The sequence below is a fragment of the Spermophilus citellus genome (assembly GCF_964194105.1).
Source record: "Spermophilus citellus genome assembly, chromosome: 9".
NCBI classification, from domain to species: domain Eukaryota; kingdom Metazoa; phylum Chordata; class Mammalia; order Rodentia; family Sciuridae; genus Spermophilus; species Spermophilus citellus.
Window position 1 is genome coordinate 103,112,873 of NC_138191.1, and position 22,940 is coordinate 103,135,812.

The following is a 22,940-nucleotide window of genomic DNA, read 5'->3' on the forward strand; positions in this document are numbered from 1 at the left end:
GCTATATGGAATATATAATATATAATATGTATTTATGTGTGTATGTATATAGTATGCATAAATACATGTGCTTTATAAAATTGGAGGCATCTTGTTTGCAGTTTGGGAAAAAAAAGCAATTTGAAATTGTGCTTAAAAATGCTTTGGATAGGAACACCTGGGAAAAATTCAGCTTTGCTCTTTCTTTCTTTTTCTCTTCTTCTTTTTTTTTTTTTTTTTTTTCTTCTTTTTTGTTATTTTTATTTTGAGACAGGGTCTTGCCAAGTTGCTGAGGCTGGCTTCGAACTTGGAGCCCTCCTGTCTCAGCCTCCCAAGTCTCTGAGATTACAGGTGTGTGCTAATACACCTGGCCAGGTTTGCTTTTCTTTTGTTTGTTTGTTTTTAATATTTTTAGCTGTAGATTAACACAATACCTTTATTTTAAAGTTTCATTTTTATGTAGTGTTGGTTACATCCAGTGCTTCACACATGCTAGGTGAGCACTCCTACCATTGAGCTACAATCCCAGCCCCAGCTTTGCTGTTTTTTTAAACCTAGGTCAAATTCTTTGAAATTATAAAATATACATTGGATTTTAACAAATTGTGATAAATATGTAGCAGAAATTTTAATTTAGTTAAATATTTCTATAATGAAAATAATTCTTTTTTGTCTTGTTCAAAAAAATAATAATAGAGGCTAAAAGACTTCTTCAAGCTGTTGAGAAATCTTAGTTACTTGGGACAGGCGCTATAACACATGCCTGTTAGCAGCATCTTGGAAGGCTGAAACAGAAGGAATGTGAGTTCAAAGCCAGCCTCAGCCTAAGCAACTCAGTGACACCCTGTCTCTAAATAAAATATAAAATAGGGCTTGGGATGTGGCTCAGTGGTCGAGTGCCCCTGAATTCAATCCCCAGTAACCATCCCCCCCAAAATATATGATATAGGAAATCTTCTGTGGTTAAATATAGTATTCTCCTCGTACATGAAATTCTTTTTCTTTTTTAGCTTTTTGTAGGTTCTTTTTTTTTTTTAATACTTTAGGCATTTTCCTTGTAAGTACATATAGAACTCTCATACTCTACATAGGAATTTGCTCTGCTGTACACAGAGTTTTCTAATTGTTCTACTGATTATATCAACAGTTTGAAGTACCTATTATTGCAAAAAATGAAGTGAGCAGTGAGCATCCTTGTATTTGCACCTAACTGCATATGTGTCAGGATCTGTGTACTATAGATTCCTAGAAGTAAAATTGTGAAATTAAGTTATATGACTTTGAACAAATAATCTTACTTCTGTGAATTCAGTTTTTTGTCTTTATGCTGTTGTTGTTTTTGAGGTTTTTTTTTTTTTTTTTTTTTTTTTGTGGTGGTGGTTGGGATTGAATTTAGGGGCTTATATGTATGTTAGGCAAGTTTTCAACCCTGAGCCATACCCCTAGCCCTGAATTCAATTTTCTCTTATACAAAATAGGAATATACATGAGTTGTATGGAGTTCTAAGGATTGAATGAGTTACTAAATAAGGGCTTAGATTCATGCCTGGTATGAAGTTAATGCTCAATAAATGTTAACTGTTACTATTATTTTTATTATCATTATTGTCTCAGTTAATGATCTCATCTGTCATCCAGGCACTCTGGCCAAATTTAAAAAACAAAAAACACCTGGCTCTTGGATCTGGGGATATAGCCATGATAGAGCACCTGCCTAGCATGCATGAGGCCCTGGGTTCAATCCCCAGCACTACAAAAAATAAAAATAAAAAACTTAGGCTCTACTTTATAGATGCATCCTAAATTTAACTACTCTGTACTGTCTTTCCTGCTATACCCCAAGTCAAACCATTCTTTAATCATGCCCAGTACTGTTCCATATTTCCTGCCCTTGAAAACTCCACAAAAATCTTTTAAAGCACAGATCAGATCATGGCCTTCTTCCTTAAAGCCCTCCAGAGATTTTCCATTACAACTAGAATAAATTCCACATTCTTTACTTTGGCTCTCAAAGACCTTTGTGATTCTGTGTCTGTCTCTGTCTTCCAAATCATCTCTTAATACTCTCTTCTATGTTCACTACATTTCAGCCACAGTGTTATGCTTTTTGTTCTTCAAACATGCCACAACATGCTTATATTTAATTCTTAAATTTGCATCTCCCTTTGACTGAAATATGCCTCCTTTGGTTCTTATAATGGCTAGTTCCTTTACGTCATTCACGCCTTAATTATATGTTGGTGGTTTTTTTGTTTTTGGTCTGAGATATAAAGTAGCTCTAAGGAGGCAGCTACTTATCATCACTGTTTTAGCACCTTTATTAGTACTTGACTTGTAATTGTTGCTTAATACATGTTTTGTTACTTGAATGAATGAAAGTGACTGCCAGAGAGGTTATACCAGTGGTTTTTTTCTCTCTCTCTCTCTCTTTTTTTTTTTTTTTTTTTAATAAGGGGTAGGACGGAGTCTCTTCCCTTGTCTTTAATAAAAAGAATTAAACCTCTCTATATTATTTATTTATTATTGTAGTATTGGGAATTGAACCCATGGCCTCACATGATAGGTAAGCACTCTACCACTGAGCTATACCCTCAGCCCAGGTTATTCCAGTTTAATACCTTGTATCTGCAGTGTTAGCCATATCAAACTCTAAAATTATCAGGGTTATAATTAGAAACTTTTAATTTGCATTATATTATTATAAGTAACATGAATTATTATGGCCATTTGTATTCCTTTGTTTAAAAATCTGTTATTTAAGCATTCTGTACTAAGTCCTTTTCTAACTAATTTATAAGAGATTATATACTAAGAAAATTTATTCTTTATCACACATGGAATTTTTTACAATTTGTCTTAAGTGTTTTGCATTTTGGCCATTTGTTTCATGCATAATTATCTAGCTTATCTAAAGTTAAATATTACTCATTGTCTTTCTGAGTTGTATATTATGTTTAGAAAAGTCTTCTTCCCTTCAAGATTATAAAAAAGTTTACTCTCCATCCCTCCCCTCTGGGATTGTTGCTTTTATTTTATTTTGTTTGGATGTGGAGATAAGATTTTTTTTTAAATCAGATGACTAGCCCCCACATATTTATTGAATAATATATCTGTGTGTGTGTGTGTGTGTGTGTGTGTGTGTGTGTGTGTGTAGTATGGTATTTAACTCGGGGGCACTCCACCACTGAACCACTTCCCCAGCTGTATTTTGTTTTTATTTAGAGACAGGGTCTCACTGAGTTGCTTAGCACCTTACCTTTGCTTAGGGTGGCTTTGAACTGGTGATCCTCCTGCCTCAGCCTCCTAAGCCACTGGTATGTACCACCAAACCCAGTGTAAAATTTTATTTTGAGACAGGTTCTCTCACTAAGTTGCCCAGGATGGCCTGGAACTTGTGATCCTCCTACCTCAGCTCCCGACCCTAAATATTTGAGATTATAGTATGCACCTCTGCATCTGCTGAGAAAGCACATTGTTAAAGCATACTTACTGATTAACTTTAGGCCCTGAATATGTATAAAAAGTCTCTTATTGAGTGTTTCCTATGTGTTTTTTCTAAATCTCACTTTTCTCATTGTAAAATAGGAGAGATGATTGGTGTATTATCTGTAGATTTGAAGGTTAAATATGTTTATTATAAAATACTTTAGTGTAGGACCTGGCTGTGGTGAGCATTCAACAAGTTAAACTATTTTATTCGTCTCTCTTAATATTCACAACAACCTTAGTTTTGGGTGATATTGAAGCTTATAATATCCCAAAGGTAGCAGAGTATAATTTAAACTTATGTCTTCATGACACCAAAGCCCATGCTCAAAACCACTATAAATACATATGCCATTTTATGTTGACTCAGCCTTTATTTCTACTGATCTTAATAATTTGTTGATAATATTTATACTAATAATGTTAATCCACTAAAATTAATGAGATTAGTTAAATACAGTGTACCATTTGTAGGAAATAGAAAATCACAGTATTTTAAAAAAAAATCACAGTATTTAAAATCACAGTCCAGGGTTGGGCTGGGGATATGATTCAGTTGAAGGGTTTTTGCCTAGCACCTGTGAGGCCCTGGGTTTGATTTCCAGTACCTCCAGAAAATAAAGGGAAGCTCTTCTGGTATACCCAAGAGAAATGAAAAAAATATTTCCATACAAAAACCTACATATAAATGTTCAAAGCAATATTATTCATGATAGCTTAAACTAAATAATCCAATTGTCCACTAGCTAATGAATAGATAAACAGGGTTTGACATATATTCATAAAATGGAATATTCAGCAATAAAAACTATTAGTAAATGCTATAATATTGTTGAACCTTGAAAAAAATGAAAGAAGTCAGACACAAGGCTATATACTGTGTGGTTCTGTTTTTACAAAATGACTGGAGTAGGCAAATTCATAAAGATAGAAAGTATTTTAGTGGTTGCCAAGGATTGGGGGTAACTGTTAATGGTATGGAGTCTATAGGAATTTGATAAAAATGTTCTGGAATTAGGTAATAGTGATGGCTGCAAACTTTGTGAATATACTAAAACTAAAGAATTTTTTAAAGTGGTAAATTCTGTGGTATGTGCATTATATCTCAATTTTTTATAACTGTTGTTTTTTGTTTTTTTTTTAATGTGATGCTGAGGATTGAACCCAGAACCTTGTATGTGCAAGGGGAGTGTTCTACCTCTGAGCCATAACCTCAGCCCCTATATCTCAATTTTTAAAGGAAGAGGAGGAGGGGCTATTTGTCTTTAAGCCTCAGTTTTGCTACTTGTTAGTTATGTGATCTGGGCAAGAAACTTAAATTTTCAATGCCTTATGTTTTCTTGTTGGTAAAGTGTATTTTATGGTAGTATATTCTTTATGGGGTTTTTATAAAAATCATTCATAAAAATTTATGATATCTTGTCTTGCAAACAAGAAACACCCAAAAGGTGATGGCTATTATTTATTACCGTTTCCAGTTTCAGCATGGCCAAATGTGGGCAACTCTGATTAACATTATTAAGAAAATTTTGTGTAAAATGTTCCATATTTGGTACATGGATTCACAGTATACCATTCTTCCTTGATTTATTAGTGAAGTAGGAATAAAATGTTGAAGTATTAACCATTCAGACTTTTCTATATGAGTGTCAATTTACAAATGCTAATCTAAACACTTTTATGTTTCACTTTTAAATTTTTACTTAGCTTAAAGTGTTCTTGATAACTAATGATAATGACTCTACACAGAGTTTTATGGTAAGTTCTAATTGGAATGTGAGAAAATATAGTTAAAAGTCAGCTCTTTATAACTGGGACACTTTGTAATTCATTATTAAACTCTCCTGCCAATTTTGTTGATAACTTCACTGTCAATTTAAAGTATGTTTTTAATTGATACAGATTCAGCGTTTGCTGGAAGCACAGTCTCTGAAGCCTGGTTCCCCTAAGACAACTATTGTTGAAGACACTGTGCAAGCTACAAAGCAAATGGAGCTGGTTTCCATGGAAGCACAATCTTCCCCTGGCTCGCACATGAAAAAAAGTGTAAGCATTGCTGTGAGCACAGGTAATTTCATTTTTTTTTTAATTGTAAGAAATTTTTAAGAAATGCTTTTTTATACCTGGCTTTTGGATTTTTAGTCTAAAATTGGTGCACAGTACAATAGAATAAAACCAAGGTGATGAAAATATAACTTCAGTCTGTTATTTTACTCTTTTTTTAGAAATGTATATACATATATGTTAGTTGTAGGTGGACACAGTACCTTTATTTTATTTTAATGTGGTGCCTCATGGGTGCCAGGGGAGTGTTCTACCACTGAGCCACAGCCACAGCCCCTGTTATTTTACTCTTTATGAAAGAAAAATGCACCGAAGAACACATAAGAAACTACATAACATGATACATTGTTAGGTTTTACTACTTTTCTAGGTTGGACCTAATTCTTTTTGTTTGCTTTGGTTTGTTTGTTTTAAGGTCTTAGGGATTGAACCCAGGGCCCTCATGCATGCTAAGGCCTGGCTATATCCCCAGCCTTTTTAAAAAAAAAAAAAAAAAAAAACTCTGTAGTGCTCTACCACTGAATTATATCCCCAGTCCTTTTTTATTTTGAGACAGGGTCTCAATAAGTAGCTCAGGCTATCCTCGAACTTGGCAATTCTCTTGTCTTAGTCTCCCAAATAGCTAAAGTTAGACGAAGTTCTAATAAGATAAATCATCAGTGCTTTGAGGGATCAGGGTAAGGTTTTATCTATGCATTGTTATTGAGTGTGGGCATTAGAAGTTATGCAAGATTTCAGTAAGTAGAGTTGAGAAATGGCCGAACAAACTGGGTAAGAAAAATAGTATGGACTCTATGAGAAAACATGGGGCTCTGAATTGTATTTCTGGTGATTAAGAATGAGCAGGAGGGGCCAGGGTTGTGGCTCAAGTGGTAGCGCGCTCGCCTAGCAGGCGTGAGGCACTGGGTTCGATTCTCGGCACCACATAAAAATAAATATATTGTGTCCACCTAAAACTAAAAAATAAATATTTTTTTAAAAAAAGAATGAGCAGGAAATGTCTTATACTATGTTGATAAGATTAGGTAACTAACTGGATATAGCAGTTGAGGAAGAATGAGGACTAATAAATTACTCCAACTAAACCCAATGTAGTATCCTGAATTGCATTCTAGAACAAACAAAGGATACTGGTGGAAAATTGGTGAAATCCAATTAAAGCCTGGAGTTTAGGTAATAGTAATGTACCAATGTTGGTTTTCTTGATTTTGACAAACGTATATTGGTAATTTAAGATGTTATCATTGGGGAAATTGGGTAAGGGGCATATGGGAGCTCTATTTTTTACTACAAATTCAGAATTAATTCTAAAGTAAAGTTTAATGAAAATAAAAGTTACTCTAAGATTTTAAGTTTGGAATATGGGGGGATGATAACATCAAGTATAAGGAGTGAAGTTAGAGAAGGCAGAGGAAAGATCATGAAATCATCCTAAATAGATGCAAGCTTGAGCTTGCATACAAGTGGTTTGATAACAGACTTGCAAAAATAAAAGATGAAGATTTGAAGCTGGAGAATAAAAATTTAAGAAAGAATAAAGAAGGAAAACAAATTTCTATATTTTTCTGAACCTATTTATTATGTAGAAGGGAGAAAAGAGGGAGGGAAGCAAGAGCCACATGCATATTTTTAAGTCAAATTCAAAGAAGGGGAATTTTCTACAAGGTTATGAGAATGTTTCATGGAAGACAATGCCAAGGATTGAGCTGAACTTAAGGAAAAGAGAAACCACTGGACACTAGAATTACCATTAAGATAACTCAATTCCCTCTGCAGTCTGGCTTCCATTGTAAAAATGGTTGACTCTGAGCTTTTTAAATATTTTTTTAGATGTTGATGGACCTTTATCTTATTCATTTATTTATATGGGTGCTGAGGATCAAACCCAGTGCCTCACACTTGGTGGGCAAGTAGCTCTACCACTGAGCCACAATTCCAGCCCCTTGGAGCTTTTGTTACAGAAGCTAAGTTTGTATTATACAGTTCTAGCCATATGTGCAAATCATCTAACTATCCCTCAGTCCCAGTTTGAAATTGAAGAAAACCTTAGTGGACTAGTTTGCATTAGGTTTTAATCCCTGGTCCAGTGATAAAGGGGTTGAAAGGCACAATAGGAATTAAGCTGCTGGAGTCCCCCCTTTGTGAATTGCAAATACAAGAGTTCCCAGGGAAAGTGTGTATGTAGGTGGGGTAGAAAAGGAGCTTGTGGGGTGGGGGGTGGGGGGTTGTGGCTCAGCGGTAGAGCGCTTGCCTAGCGCATGTGAGGCCCTGGGTTTGATTCTTAGCACCACATAAAAATAAATAAATAAAACAAAGGTATTGTGTCCAACTACAACTAAAAAATAAATATCTTGGGGGCTGGAGATGTGGCTCAAGCGGTAGCGCGCTCGCCTGGCATGTGTGCAGCCCGGGTTCGATCCTCAGCACCACATACAAACAAAGATGTTATGTCCGCCCAATACTAAAAAATAAATATTAAAAAAATAAATATCTTAAAAAAGAAAGAAAAGGAGCTTGTGGGTATTATGAACCAATAAATGTACCAAAGTGCAGTCTTCTACGTTCTCTTGTGAAATTCTATGTTTACGATATTCCAGTTGCTTAACATCTATATCTATCACTAGACTGTAAGCTTTAGAGATCTGGACCACTGAAACAATGTCTGTTGAGTAAATAAACTGACAATTGAATGAAGTCATTCACATATTCAAAGTGATTATGAAATTGAGACATGTTTTCAGACATAATATATGAATTCAAATATATTAAAACATCATAGATTCATATTTAGTTATTATTCATCTACATAAAATGAATTATTAATAGTCTTTTTAACCAAATGACTTTTCAAAGCACATTTATTCTACATGTACTTAATTCCCTAAAGGTTTATATTGATACATAGAGTAAGCAGGACCTTTTTATCTTTTTCAAAATTGTCTTTAATAAAATAATGAATTCTAAGTTACCTCTTGCTTTTTTATTCATTTATTTTTGTTTATTTTTATGTGGTGGCGAGGATCAAACCCAGGGCCTCACACATGCAAAGCAAGCGCTCTACCACTAAGCTACAGCCCCAGCCCTTATTCATTTATTTTCATAACACCTAAGTAGAAACCATTTCAACTTGGATTTACTTTTTGGTTTTAATCATATTTTTTAAATCATTATTTATAGCAGTGTTTCCCAAATTGTAGAATGCAGATCACTGATGATACAAAAGAAGATTTGGGGTGATGAATATTTTACATTTTACAATGTATTTATTCTTTTTTTTTTTAAGTTTTAAAATTTATTTATTTTTATTTGTTCTTTTTAATTATATACAACAGTAGAATGTATTTTTACATATAATACATACATGGAGTATAACTTCCCATTCTTGGGATTGTACGTGATATGGAGTTATCGCGGATCATGTATTCATATATGAACATAGGCAAGTTATATCCAATTCATTCTACTGTCTCCCCTATTCCCATCCCCGCTTCTTTCCCCATTCCTCTCTGTCCAGTTTGGTGAACCTTCACACACATACACTCCCCCACCCTTATTGTGAGTCAGCATCTGCACATTAGAGAGAACATTTTGTTTTGGGGGGATTGGCTTATTTCACTTAGTGTGACAGCCTCCAGTTCCATCCAGTAAATGTATTTATTGTTATGAGTATTAGAAGAGCTCTAACTAGCACAGCAAATGTACCACTTCACAGAAACGATGACACTAGGCAAAGGTAAAGTGGGTTAGCCGGTCATGGTAATGCATGCTTGTAATCCCAGCGACTTGAGAGGCTGAGACAGGAGGATTGAGGCCAGCCTGGGCAACCTACTAAGACTCTATCTCAAAATAAAAAGGGCTAGAAATGTAGCTTAGCAGTAGAACAGGGTTTAGGTAGGGTTTAATTCCCAGTAATAAGAAATAAAAATAAAAAAATAGTTAATTTAACAAAAAGTATAAGAAAATATGCAAAAAGCTCTGAAAATATATGCAGATGGCCCATAAATATTGGGGAGCATTTGATTTTTAAATACCTGCCCGTATTACATATGTCTGATGCCTCTCTAATATAGTTTCTTAAATATTCTATTTAAGGATGAAAACCAGAGATCCTAGGGTTTTGTATTTTATGTATTTTCTCCTACTATTTAGAGCAGCAGTTTTCAACACACAAAGAACCTTAATATGTAAAACAGAGTCATTCCTCTAAAAGAGGCAGGACCCAGGATGTCCCCTTTCCCTTTGTCCCAGTTTTCTTCTTTCTACCTTTCACCTACCTTTTTGTGGCATTTCTGAGGAAATATAATCTGAAAACAGTTGTAGATAATTGTGTTAAAATAATATAGCTAATCATAACAAGCTTTTATTTTCATTATTTTTGTAATTGAATATTTATTTCAATATCTGTTAAATCACTTTACCTCCAGGTGCCAGCCTGTTTTGGAATGCACCAGGCGATGATCAAGATTCTCAACTGAAGCAAGATGACACCAAGATTTCTAGTGAGGACATGAATTTTTCTGTCGATATTAATAATGAAGTCACAAGTCCTCCAGGTAGTGCATCTTCATTAAGAGAAGTTGATATTCCCAGTTTTGAAGAAAGCAACATTGCTGTGGAAGAATTTAATCAGCCAGTTAATGAATCCAGGTAAGGTTTCCTTTATTCGTGTTTCATCCTATTTTTGTCTTTTTCTTTTTTCTTTTGTTTTCACATTTTATCTTTACATTGACAATTTTATGGGATACTTTTAGATGTTTACAGTGTAGAATGAGCAAATCAGGCTGTTCAACATATCTATCATGTCACATAGTTACCATATTTTTTTGGTGTGATGCAAACATTTAAAATACACTCTTTTTTTTTTTTTTTAAAGAGAGAGTGAGATAGGAGAGAGAGAGAGAGAGAGAATTTTTTTAATATTTATTTTTTAGTTCTCGGCGGACACAACATCTTTGTTGGTATGTGGTGCTAAGGATCGAACCCGGGCCGCATGCATGCCAGGCGAGCGCGCTACCACTTGAGCCACATCCCCAGCCCCTTAAAATACACTCTTAGCAATTTTGAAATATATCATGCATTGTTATTTACTATTATCACCATTCTGAGCAATTTTTTTTTTTTTTTTTTTGTACCGGGGATTGAACTCAGGGACACTCAACCACCGAGCCACATCCCCAGACCTATTTTGTATTTTAATATTTAGAGACAGGGTCTCACTGAGTTGCTTAGTGCCTCGCTGTTGTTGAGGCTGGCTTTGAACTAGCAATCCTGCCTCAGTCTCCTGAGCCACTGTGATTACAGGCGTGTGCCACTGCGCCTGGCTCTGTGCAATTCTTATTTAATATTTTTTTCAAAAAAAAGGGGGTATGCTGGGGATGTGACTCAGGGTTAAGTGCCACTGGGTTCAATCCCTAGTACCCGCACCCCCCACCAAAAAAAATATATATTTTTTTTGTTACTCTAACATAAAACTATTTATTTTCTACATGGTATTTTCATTGATATATTTCCATAATATCATAATATGGTGTCTGCATAACTGTCTTTTTTGAGTTTTCTTGAACTATTCCCAGATGTCAGTCACTGGAACAGCCTGAATAACTCAGAACAACTGAAGAAAACTTCAAATTACATACACTCACTCCTCACCTTTGAGATTCTTATAATACTAGGTTCTAGATGGAGATGGGGCTCAGAATTATAAATTTTTTTTATGATTCCCTATTAAAATTACACAAAAAAAGAATATTTTTGAAAGCTAACAACCTGAATACTTATCTGAGAATTGCTTCAGAATAATCTAATGGAAGATGAAATGGCTAAGAGTTTAAATGAAATAAAATTGTCTTATAATTGATAAGTTTTGAAACAGATGGTATGTGGTAGTTTATTAGATAATCTCTTGTTTGAAACTTTTCATTGTGAAATTTTCTATTAAAAAATTCCAAAGTAGGGGCTGGAGATGTGGCTCAAGTGGTAGCACGCTGGCCTAGCATGCGTGAGGCACTGGGTTCGATTCTCAGCACCATATAAAAATAAAATAAAGATATTGTGTCCACCTAAAAATAAAAAAAATCCAAAGTAATTCAGATCCTCAGTACATTTGGTAATAAATTCAGCAAATTTTCTTTGAACTTGTGGTATGTGCTCCCACAGAACTTGGCACTAGAGATCAAGCAGTAGGTTAAACAAAACAACTAATTTTATGAAATATATCCTCATAAGCAACAAAATAATATAATTTCATATGGTGACAGCTAATGTGAAGAAAATGAATAGAGTGATCAAGTGTGGTGTAACTGGGATGGTAGCATGAGAATGAGGTGTGATATATTAAATAGGGTGGGAAAGGAAGCCTCTTTGAGAGGTGACATTTGAGCAGTGATTTGAATAATGAGAAGGAACCAGTCATGACAGGATCTTTGGGAAGAGTGTTGTGGTTAGAAGAAATACCAAGTGTTAAGACCCTGAGTTGTGCATGAGCTTGACAGATCTAGAAACAAGCAGGAAAGGCAGTATGACTGGATACTGTGACCGATAAGGAAGAGTGTAAAAAATGAAGGCAGAGATCAAGGCAGGAGCCAAAGCATATAGGGCTTTGTAGGATGTAGAAAGGAGTTTTGGAGTTAATTCCCTATTCATTAAAGCCAGGAGAGGATTTCAGACAATGGTGTGGTATGATCTGATTTTCTTGTTTTTTTTTTTTTTAATATATTTTTAGTTGTTGATGGACCTTTATTTTATATATTTATATGTGGTGCTGAGAATCAAACCCAATGCCTCATACATGCTATACAAGCACTCTACCGCTGAGCTACAACCCAGCCCCTGATTTTCTTTCTTTTTAATATTTTTTTTTAGTTGTAGGTAGACATAATACCTTTATTTTATTTATTTGTATGTGGTGCTGGGGATTGAACCTGATGCCTCATATATTCTAGGCAAGTGATCCACCACTGAGCCACAACCCCAGCCCCCTGATTTTCATTTTTTGAAGATTCTTTTTGTTGTTTTTTGAACAAATGAAAGAGATTTAAGAGAGGAAATTGGGAGACTGGTTAGAGGACTTAATAAGCAAGTAAGATGAGGATGGCTTGGACCTGTGGAAATCATGGAAAATATCAAATGTAGGATAAGTTTTGAAGGTAAAAGAATAATGTAGATATAAAATACCTCAGGTAAAAGAGGTGAACTTGCTGGTAAGGTGACATGGGGCAGATAGAAAGTGGATGACCTATTTTTATCCTAAATCTTGTGATAATATTTGACATTTTAAATTGTTCTAATTGCAGTGGTGGTTTAAATAATAAACATGCCCCTCCAGAAAACAACAGAGAACCACAGATCTCCTCATTTTAGTACACAGTGTTTTAATCTTATAAATCAATTAGGGACTCATTGATGTACCACAGTATATTGAAAAGATCTTTTGTGTATATCACCTTGGCCAGATTGAGTTCCTACAGGGTCATGATCATATTAATTTCTGTAATTTTTTCTGTAGATCCACATTTTATTTGGAATATTTACAGAAACTGCGGAGGACAAGGAATGAACTATGGTTATCTCTGTTTATTCTTCTTGACTTAGTTCTGTAAACTGAAGAATATTTTCAAGGATTATGGGAGTTTTCAAGTTAGAACTTTAAATATCTCTAATCCTTTGGTGGTTTTTAACTTTAGAAACAGATCTGAGTTAACTGATAGAAAAAACTTAATTGCTTTTTCAGAGCAATTAATCACCTTCATTGATTCTAACATATAACTAGATGTAAATCTAGTCTTTTGTTCAGGGAAATGTATTGAGTTGGATTAAATACTATCTCCATTGTTGTCTATGGAGGTTCTGGTGCTTCTCTGGACTCCTCCTCCCAAACATCTGGTCTGACCTGTGCTATAGTTCCCCTTGCTGAGTATTCATACATGTCACTCAGCTACCTGGGCTCTCAGTCTCCCTTGGATGCCTTACTGGATCCAGTTTTTCTGATGTTGAAACAGTCTGTTAAAGATAAGTTTATTTGCCTTGCAGCTTAATTAGTTATTGATTGCTTTTTCCCCATGGAGAATAATGGTATGTGGTATTATAAAGATTTTCTTTTAATATGATTATTTTTCAGGAGCCACCCTTGGGAATACCTAATATTCTTTGGCATATAAGAGTCATCTTTTAAGGTTTTGTTTTAATCTTAAATCTTTTGAGAGATCTTTGTAATGTTTTGGTTCTTTTTTAGCTTTTGTTTTTTTCTTGCTAGGTTAGACATCAGGACATATATTTTCAAGTTCTTGAACATACAGTGTAACAGTGAATTAGAGCATGGTCTCTGGTGTTAGACTGCCAGATTTGAATCACAGCAGTATGATTATGGACAGGTCTTTTGATCTCTTGGGACTCTGTTTTCTCATTTATGAAGTGGGAATAATAAAAGTACCTATTTCATAAGATTGTTATGGGAATTAAATGAGTTCATATATGTAACATAATTAGAACAGTGCCTTAGCACCTAAATATTGTTAAGTTCTGGTGTTTTCATTAAAGTGAAATTGGTCAACATGGTTGAAGATAAAGGCTCAATCTGATGTTTGGGGCACAGGGAGAAGGCAGTAGTAGTTGAACTAATAATTACGGATCACCCATTATGTACATCTGGTACTGTGCTAGGTTCTCTGCATCTCCATTAATTTTATCACAGTTTTTCAACCCAGGAAAGGAAACTGAGGTTCAGGGAGATAAAGAAATTTGCCCAAGGCATTATAAACACACAGATAGTTATAATATAAATAAACACAAATGCAACTTAAAACATAAAAAGAAGGTGCTAATGGGAGTTAAAAGAAGCAAGAGAACATATCCAATTAGGGTGCTTCAATTTCTTTGTCTGTTAAATGGAGATGATATATAATATCTATCTCATAGACTTTTTTGGTAAGGTTTACATAAGATGATGCACTTGAGGGCTGCGGTTGTGGCTCAGTGGAAGAGCACTTGCCTTGCAGACATGAGGCCCTGGGTTTGATCTTTAGCACCACATAAAAATAAATAAATAAAAATAAAGATAATGTGTCCATCTACAACTTAAAAAAATGTTAAAAAGAAAAGGGCTGGGGATGTGGCTCAAGCGGTAGCGCGCTCGCCTGGCATGCGTGCGGCCCGGGTTCGATCCTCAGCACCACATACAAACAAAGATGTTGTGTCCGCCGAGAACTAAAAAATAAATATTAAAAAATTTCTCTCATTCTCTCTCTCTCTCTCTCTCTCTCTCTCTCTCTCTCTCTCTCTCTCCTCTCTCACTCTCTCTTAAAAAAAAATTTTAAAAAAAGAAAAAAGATGATGCACTTTAAACTATGCCTGGACTAATAATAATGCTGCTTCTACTAGCTAACATTATTGCTTTCCTCCATTTTCTATAATCCACAGATTACTGTTCTAATAAGAATATACTACTTCCAGCTGGGGTTGTGGCTCAGCAGTAGAGCACCTGCGTAGCACATGAGAGGCCCTGGGTTTGATCCTCAGCACCACATAAAAATAAATAAATTAAATAAAGATATTGTATCCAACTACAACTAAAAAATAAATATTAAAAAAATAAAAAATAGGGCTGGGTTTGTGGCTCAGTGACAGAGCACTTGCCTGGCATGTGTGAGGTACTGAGTTTGATCCTCAGCACTACATATAAATAAGTAAAAAATAAAGGGTACATCAACAACTAAAAAATATTTTTAAATAATAATAATAATAATAAACAGAAATATACTACTACTTTCCCTAGTTACTTAAAATGTTTCATATTTTTTACTTTGAAAGTATAAATTATTACTGTATAAAATTGGAAAAAAATACACAAAAGCATAAAGGAAAGAAATACCATCAACTATATGACTATCAGTGGCAACTTATGAACTTTCATTTGACAAGGATCTTGACAATTATTTTAAAACTCAAAGTGAGCAAATTATATATTTTAAATTTTATTGCATCAGGTTTAGAAGAAATTAACAGGTTGTTTTCCAACTTTCAAAGAAAGTTGTCTGAAATCATTACACATAACATAACTTTAAAAGGTGTTATTGGACAAGCCAGGCACATCAGTGTATACTTGTAACCTCAGCTACTCAGGAAACTGAGGCAGGAGGATTGTAAGTTCAAGGCCAGCCTCAGCAACTTAGCAAGACTTTGTTTCAAAATAGCAAATAAAAAGGGGATGTAGATTAGTGGTAGAGTGTCCTTGGGTTCAATACCCAGTACTACCCAAAAAAAAGAAAAGCTATTATGTTCCAGTTTATATGTAGCTTATCAATATGGTTTATTTATATATACCACCAGCTGAAAATACAAACCAGATGCTGCTTGAGTCTTACCCTTTTCTTCCAAAGTTACTACATTTCAAATATACAGTTAAAGGTACCTTGATACTGAGATACTAACATTTACTTAAATGTCCTATTATGCAGCTCTTCTTCAGATGTGAGAAAAGAACCCGATGTGCCGATATTCTTTCCAAATGCCTTGCTGGCAGAGAGCATGAGCATGTGCTTACAGACCGGGCCAACAGAGGGTGCCAATACCAATACTGAAACGTCTGAGAAACCAAAAATTGAGCAAGTAATGCAACCTTTGTCTCATCAGCCATCAGATAACCAGAACATCTACCAGGATTTATTGGTAAGAACATGGGGAGCATTTCATCTTTTGTGAGATGGTTTTTTAATACAAGTAATATTAGTTAAACTTTCCCTAGATTTAAACTAATAGGGAATTTGAAATAAAAATATTTTTACCTAATAAACAGTATATCATGTATTTCTTTTAGCTTTTTATAAATTATGATAACTTAAATGTAAATATGCCAGTTATCAGATACTCGGCAAAAAAAAAAGCTTATTTTTTAAATGTAAGTGTAAGTATTGATATTGTGCTAAATTCATACTAAAGTTAGTAACAACAACAACAAAAAAGCAAAGAGTTTGTAAAAAGCTTGAAAATTGAAAAGTTAGTGGAATATTTATGGTAATACTTATTGACTTCAGGTAAGCAGATGTTTATTCAATTTTTAGCTTAGTCTAAGAAAGGGGATTAAGAAAAGTGGATATATAAAGATGATTACGAGAACATAGGAGAAATAATAATATAAGAACACAAGCAACCACTCTATGACAAGTTGAAAAGTGGTGTAAAGCAAAAGGAGCACAGAATCAGTAGGGATAGCTTTAGTTGGAGTACCTCATTTTCTTAGAAAACTTAGAACATGAACTGGGACTTAAGATGACCCTGCCTATTACTTAGATCCAAAATTTTTGACCTAGGAACATTTGATATCTCTATTTGTAATTGACAGCTAATTAAACATACTTCACTAGGACTCCATGTATTCATCAGTGAACACATATTTTTTATTTGCCTGCTAGGTCCTAGATTGGTGTTAACCCTGTATGCTCAGAGAATGAAATATGCTTTAATGCCAGGAAAGTAGAGATAGTATCACAGGGCATTTTCATTTTTAGAAAGTGAAAAAAAAAAGTAATTCTGAAAATAACATAAAAGTCTAATTTACAACCCTAAACATATTACTATTTTGTAAATGAAAGCATGGTTTAAAACTTGTTTATACAGAATTTATTATAGATCCTTAAAAACACTTGGAATATTACTCAATATATTTTTAAAATGTTGGTTTAAAAAATGAATATTTTGGTTTTTAAACAGAACAACTCTTCTCTTTCCTGTACGGACTGACAAATAATGAAGGTGGACTTCTTTTGTAAAAAACCCCTAATACTTTCAGATATACTAGATATTTTATAGAATTTGATAAGATAATGTAAATTTGCCTTCCCCTGGCCTTCCTTATGGTATTATTTAGGATCTTATCCTAAGATTGTTAATAGTAATTTTTATTTTTTTTTATTTATTTTTTTATATTTATTCTCAAGCTTTAGGTGGATACAATATCTTTATTTTACATTTATGTGGTGCTGAGGATCGAACCCGGTGCCTTGTGCTTGCTAGGTGAGCACTCTACCACTGAGCCACAACCCCAGCCCTAATAGTAATTTTTAAATATGTAATTTTTCTTTTTATCAGGGTCAAGTGAACCATCTATTAAGTAACTCCTCCAAAGAAACTGAACAGTCATCTACTAAAGCAGTACTTATCAGCCATGAATGTACCAGAACCAAAAATGTTTACCATACAAAGAAAAAAAAACACAGTTCAGGACTGGTGGACAAAGATTGTGTTCTGAATGCAACTCTTAAGCAACTAAGAAGCCTGGGAGTAAAAATTGATTCTCCCACTAAAGTGAAGAAAAATTCACATAAAGTGGATCAGGCCAGGTAACCTTTTAAAATTTGTTCTAAAAGATGAATAAATTTTAGGTATATTGTAGCAGTCTCATGGGAAAAGATATAAATTTGTACCTTAATTGATTCATCATTTGTTCAGGGCCAGCTTACCTAGAATGAATGAGATCATCTTTATATTTTAGGTTTTTTTCATTTTTAGTAAGAGAGGTTACATATATAACATATAACATCTGTTATATACATATATGAGAGATATGTATATACTTTTGAGAAGAGAAATGAGATTTATTGACAGAGTCTAAATGTTCTTCTGGAGGTGGCAAGGCGATACGCTAGCTAGTAGATGTATGGTTACATAGTTGTGTCATCTAAAAAGCAAAAACATTCCTTTTTCTAGAAGTGTGTCCAACTTACATACCCTGTTCAGATCCCTTTTTATTAAAAATAACCTCAGAGTTGGGCATGGTGTTATATGCCTGTAATCCTAGTGACTTGGGTGACTCAAGCAGGAGAATCACAAGTTTAAGACCAGTCTCAGCAGTTTAGTGAGGACTTAAGCAACTTTGCAAGATCCTATCTCAAAATAAAAAAAAATTTTAAAAAGGGCTTGGGGATGTTGCTCAGCACATTCAGTCCCTGGTACCCCCAAAAATGAAATAAAATAGTACCTGGAAAGTTTTATTGTTAAGGCTAATATGTTTTCTGTTAATTATTTTTTGTTTTTAAAAATCTAATAAAATTTCCTGGTTTAAAAAATAAATAATATGGAAAAATATAAGGTAGAATACAAAAAAACCCTGCCCCCCAAATTTCTCAATCTGTCTCCTTTAGATTGCTTCTCTTAACCATTTCTTTTGTATTCTTCTAGAAATATTTTACATGTTAAAGTATATATATATGATAGGGTTTGTGATTTAATTTTTTTAAATTAACATCATTATATCTTTGATATAGTTCTTTCTCATGCATTTTAACAGCTGCATCATTTTCTATTGTACTCATTTACTATATCCAACCCCAGTCCTCTATTGATGGACTTTTTATCCAAATCTCTATTTGTTATTTTAGACAATGCTACGTGAACATCAGCTACAGGTAATCATATAGTATCTTTGTTTTTTTTTTGTTTTTTTGTTTGTTTTTTTTTTTGTTTTTTTGCAGTGCTAGAAATTGAACCCAGTGCCTTACCTAGGTAAGCACTATATCACTAAACTGCATCTCTAACCCCAGTGCAAGTATCTTTGTAAGATAAATTCCTAGGTAGGTAGGCAGGATCAAAGGGTTATATGCATTTGAAGTTTTAGTAGATATTTTTAGGCAGTGTATTTTTTAACAGCAGCTATCCTATTTTTTTTAAATATTTTTTGTACTTGTACACAATAACTTTATTTATTTATTTATTTATATGTGGTGCTGAGGATTGAACCCAGGGCCTTGCATGTGCAAGGTGAGCACTCTACCACTGAGCCATAACCCTAGCCCCAGCCATCCTATTTTAATGTCTTCAGTGTCTTGGTTTTTTTTTTTTTTTTTTTTTTTTTTTTTTTGATCTGGGAGTTAAACCCAGGGGCACCTTACCACCACTAAACTATAGCCCTTTCCCTTTTCTTTCCCTTTTTGAGACAGGATTTCACTAAATTGCTTACGGCCTTGTTGAGTTCCTGAAGCTGGACTTGAACTTGCAATCCTCCTGCCTCGGTATCCCAAGTCACTGAGATTAGGCATGTACCACCACCACATGGGGCTTGATTTGTTTTTTAAATACCTCAAATGAAATGGAAAGTATAGCCTTTTTTGTATATCAGTGTGAGGTAGTCAGATTGTTTTTTTTTTCTTTTTCTTTTTTTTTAAAGAGAGAGTGAGAGAGAGAGAATTTTAATATTTATTTTTTAGTTTTCGGCGGACACAACATCTTTGTTTGTATGTGGTGCTGAGGATCGAACCCGGGCCACACGCATGGCAGGCAAGCACGCTACCGCTTGAGCCCCATCCCCAGCCCTGTCAGATTGTTTTAATCAAGATTGTTCTCCTAATTTAAATAACAATGTGTATTATAAATTCACTATGAAAATAATTTATGTTTATGATTAAACTTTTAGAAAGTGAAAAAGTGTTCTCTGAACTAATAACTTTGCAAAGAAAATCAACTTTTTAGGAAACAGTTGGCTGTTTTATTATATATAGTTTTGTTTATTTTTCTTAACAGAAAGCAGGCATTTCCACTTAGTATTACAAGCAATACCCATTTTTAATTCAATTATGTATGTGTAAGTTAAAATTTCATAGATATGCTAGCTAGTAGATGTATAGTTTCATAGTTATGTCATCTGAAAAGCAAAAACATTCCTTTTTTTTGGAGTGTGTCCAACTGACTTTTTTTTTTTAAATGGGCCTCTCAATTTAATAGGATTTTTTATACCTTTATTTATTTATTTTTATGTGGTGCTGAGGATTGAACCCAATGCCTCACACATGCTAAGTGAGCACTCTACCACTGAGCCACAACCCAGCCCCCATAGACAGGTTTTTAGTTTCTAAAATTCTAATTAGATTTGTAAATTTACTTGCTCAAGGAAATGGAAACAAATGTGAAAAAATTAAATTCTCACTGGGCATGGTGTAATATGCCTGTAATCTCTGCTACCTCGAAGGCTGAGGCAGGAGGATCATATGTTCAAGGCTTACAAAGGCAACTTAGCAAGATCCTGTATCAAAATAAAATTTAAAAGACTGAGAGTGTAATTAAATGGTAGAGTGCTTCCCTGGTTCTGAGTTCAACCTCCAATACTGGAAAAAAGAAAATTCAATTTTCAGTTCAAAATAATAAATTAAATTAAGTGTTTCTATAAAGGAATCCATTGGCAAACATTTTATAGCAACATTTAGCTATATCTTCATATGAAAAGTTTAAAAATTTTATAGTATAAACTATTGTATAAAATATTGTAGAATTTTGAACATAGTTTGACATTTGTTCCTGCTAAGTAATATAAACTTATTTTGGAAATGGAAAATTTAGAAGAGTAGACCAAAAAAAAATTTCATATTTTTACCAACCAAACTCAACTATTAAAATTTTGCTTGTATATCTCCTTTCAGTCTTTTTTCTTTAATAATTTTAACAACTCTTAATTCAGTGGTAGACTGTTTGTCTTGAATTTAGTTTTTTAATATACTCTCCTCCTATTACTCCCTACCACATTCTAACTTATCCACCATTGTTACTTGCAGGTATATTTAAAATTAGACCAATTTTTTTTCTAAATATTTTAACATTGTGAATTAGAAGGTTGTATTTCCTTTTATCAAATTATTTACATAAGTATCTATAGACATTACACTTAAATATAATATGTATATGTTTTTCTGATATAAAATGCAAAATGTTTATTATTTTGAGGAATTAGGCAAAGAAAGTAGACTTATATTCACATTTTCACAAAGACATATTCACAAAGCATTTTCATGAAAAAATAATGCCTAAATAAATTGGTAGCATCTCTTCCATTTTATAAAATAGCCTCTGAAGCATTAAGTACCCAGAAGGTTGAGGGAGAATTCCAAGCTAGTTATAAAGACCAACATTAGGGCTGGGGTTGTGGCTTAGCAGTAGAGTGCTTGCTTAGCACGTGCGAGGCCCTGGGTTCAATACTCAGCACCACATAAAGATAAATAAAATAAAGAGACTGTGTCCAACTTACAACTAAAAAATACACACACACACACACACACACACACACACACACACACACATTTTTAAAGAATAAAAAATAAAGATCAACATTATTGAGCACTATTCATTGTTTGGTGATGACACCACTGACTTGGGGGAGTATTAATGATTGGAAGTAGCTTCTTTGAAATTTCAGGTGCTTATAAGAATGAAAGTACTTGATCATTATTTGGTTTTTGCTGGGCTGTATATTTAAGTAGTGGCTGGCACATGTAAAACAGCTGGATATTTTTGTGGGATGACATGGAAAGTTATAGTATGTTCTTTGACCAGAACTTAATGTTTATCACAACAAACAGTGCATGAAGGACTCTCTTATAGCAAAATGCAAACTGCTGAACACAGTGTAGTGAATCAGTTATTATAGAGCCCCAGAGAGTATGGCAGACATGAGTTTCATTCTCAACTTGCCACTTACTAACTTCAGCTTTGGGGGAAAAGATATGAAGGAAAGGGCAAATCAGTTAATACCAACAAAAGTTAGTTTTAGATTATATAATAAATATTTATGGGGTTGGGACTGTGGCTCAGCGGTAGCACACGTGCCTGGCATGTGAAGCACTGGATTTGATTCTCAGCACCACGTATAAATTAATAAAATAAAGATCTATCAACAACTAAGAAAAAAATTTTTTTAAAAAGTTTATGTGTGTATTTGTAAGGTTCTATCCAGAGACCAATTGATGATTTTATTTATTGCAAATGGAAATCTCTTCTACTATGAGCAATTTAATTTTCTGAGCTACTTACCAAAGCTTGTACTGTCAAATCATCAGATGTGTTTTGTGATTCATTTTACTTGTACATTTTACTTTACATTGAATATTAGCTGTTTAGGGTTAATGGTTGAAAATTAAATGACACAGCAATATTGAATAACTTTTACATTTAGAGCCTTGTATTTGTTCTTAAAACCATGACTGATGTACATACTTAAGAAAATCAGAGATTGAGGATGTAGCTCAATGGCAGAGCAATTAATTGCCCAAGGCCCTGGGTTTGATCTTTGGCACCAAAGTAAGTGAACAAACAAATAAACAAATTTAGGAAAATCAATTTGGGGCTGGGGATGTGGCTCAAGCGGTACGCGCTCACCTGGCATGCATGCAGCCCGGGTTCGATCCTCAGCACCACATACAAACAAAGATGTTGTGTCTGCTGAAAACTAAAAAATAAATATTAAAATTCTCTCTCTCTCTCTCTCTCTCTCTCTCTTAAAAAAAAAAAAAGAAAATCAATTTGTATTCCACTTTCAGTCTGTAAATCATGAATTTTACTTTCTAGGTTATCGTATTTATCCCTTGAATGGGCAGATAGGTCATGGAAACTTAAATGTCCGAGTAGTCAGATAAAAAGTACCATGCACTTAAAGCTGA

General features: G+C 34.0%; 1 protein-coding gene across 1 annotated transcript in view; it reads left to right on the forward strand.

Moving 5' to 3' along the window:
* The window catches only part of STIL (STIL centriolar assembly protein), a 54,746-nt gene that overhangs the window by 30,416 nt on the left and 1,390 nt on the right, over positions 1-22,940 (forward strand). Inside the window, exons 13-16 of the mRNA XM_081307175.1 lie at positions 5,368-5,533; positions 9,954-10,176; positions 15,981-16,191; positions 17,611-17,861. Coding sequence (XP_081163301.1) covers positions 5,368-5,533; positions 9,954-10,176; positions 15,981-16,191; positions 17,611-17,861 — 851 coding nt within the window. The remainder of the gene's footprint in view (positions 1-5,367; positions 5,534-9,953; positions 10,177-15,980; positions 16,192-17,610; positions 17,862-22,940) is intronic.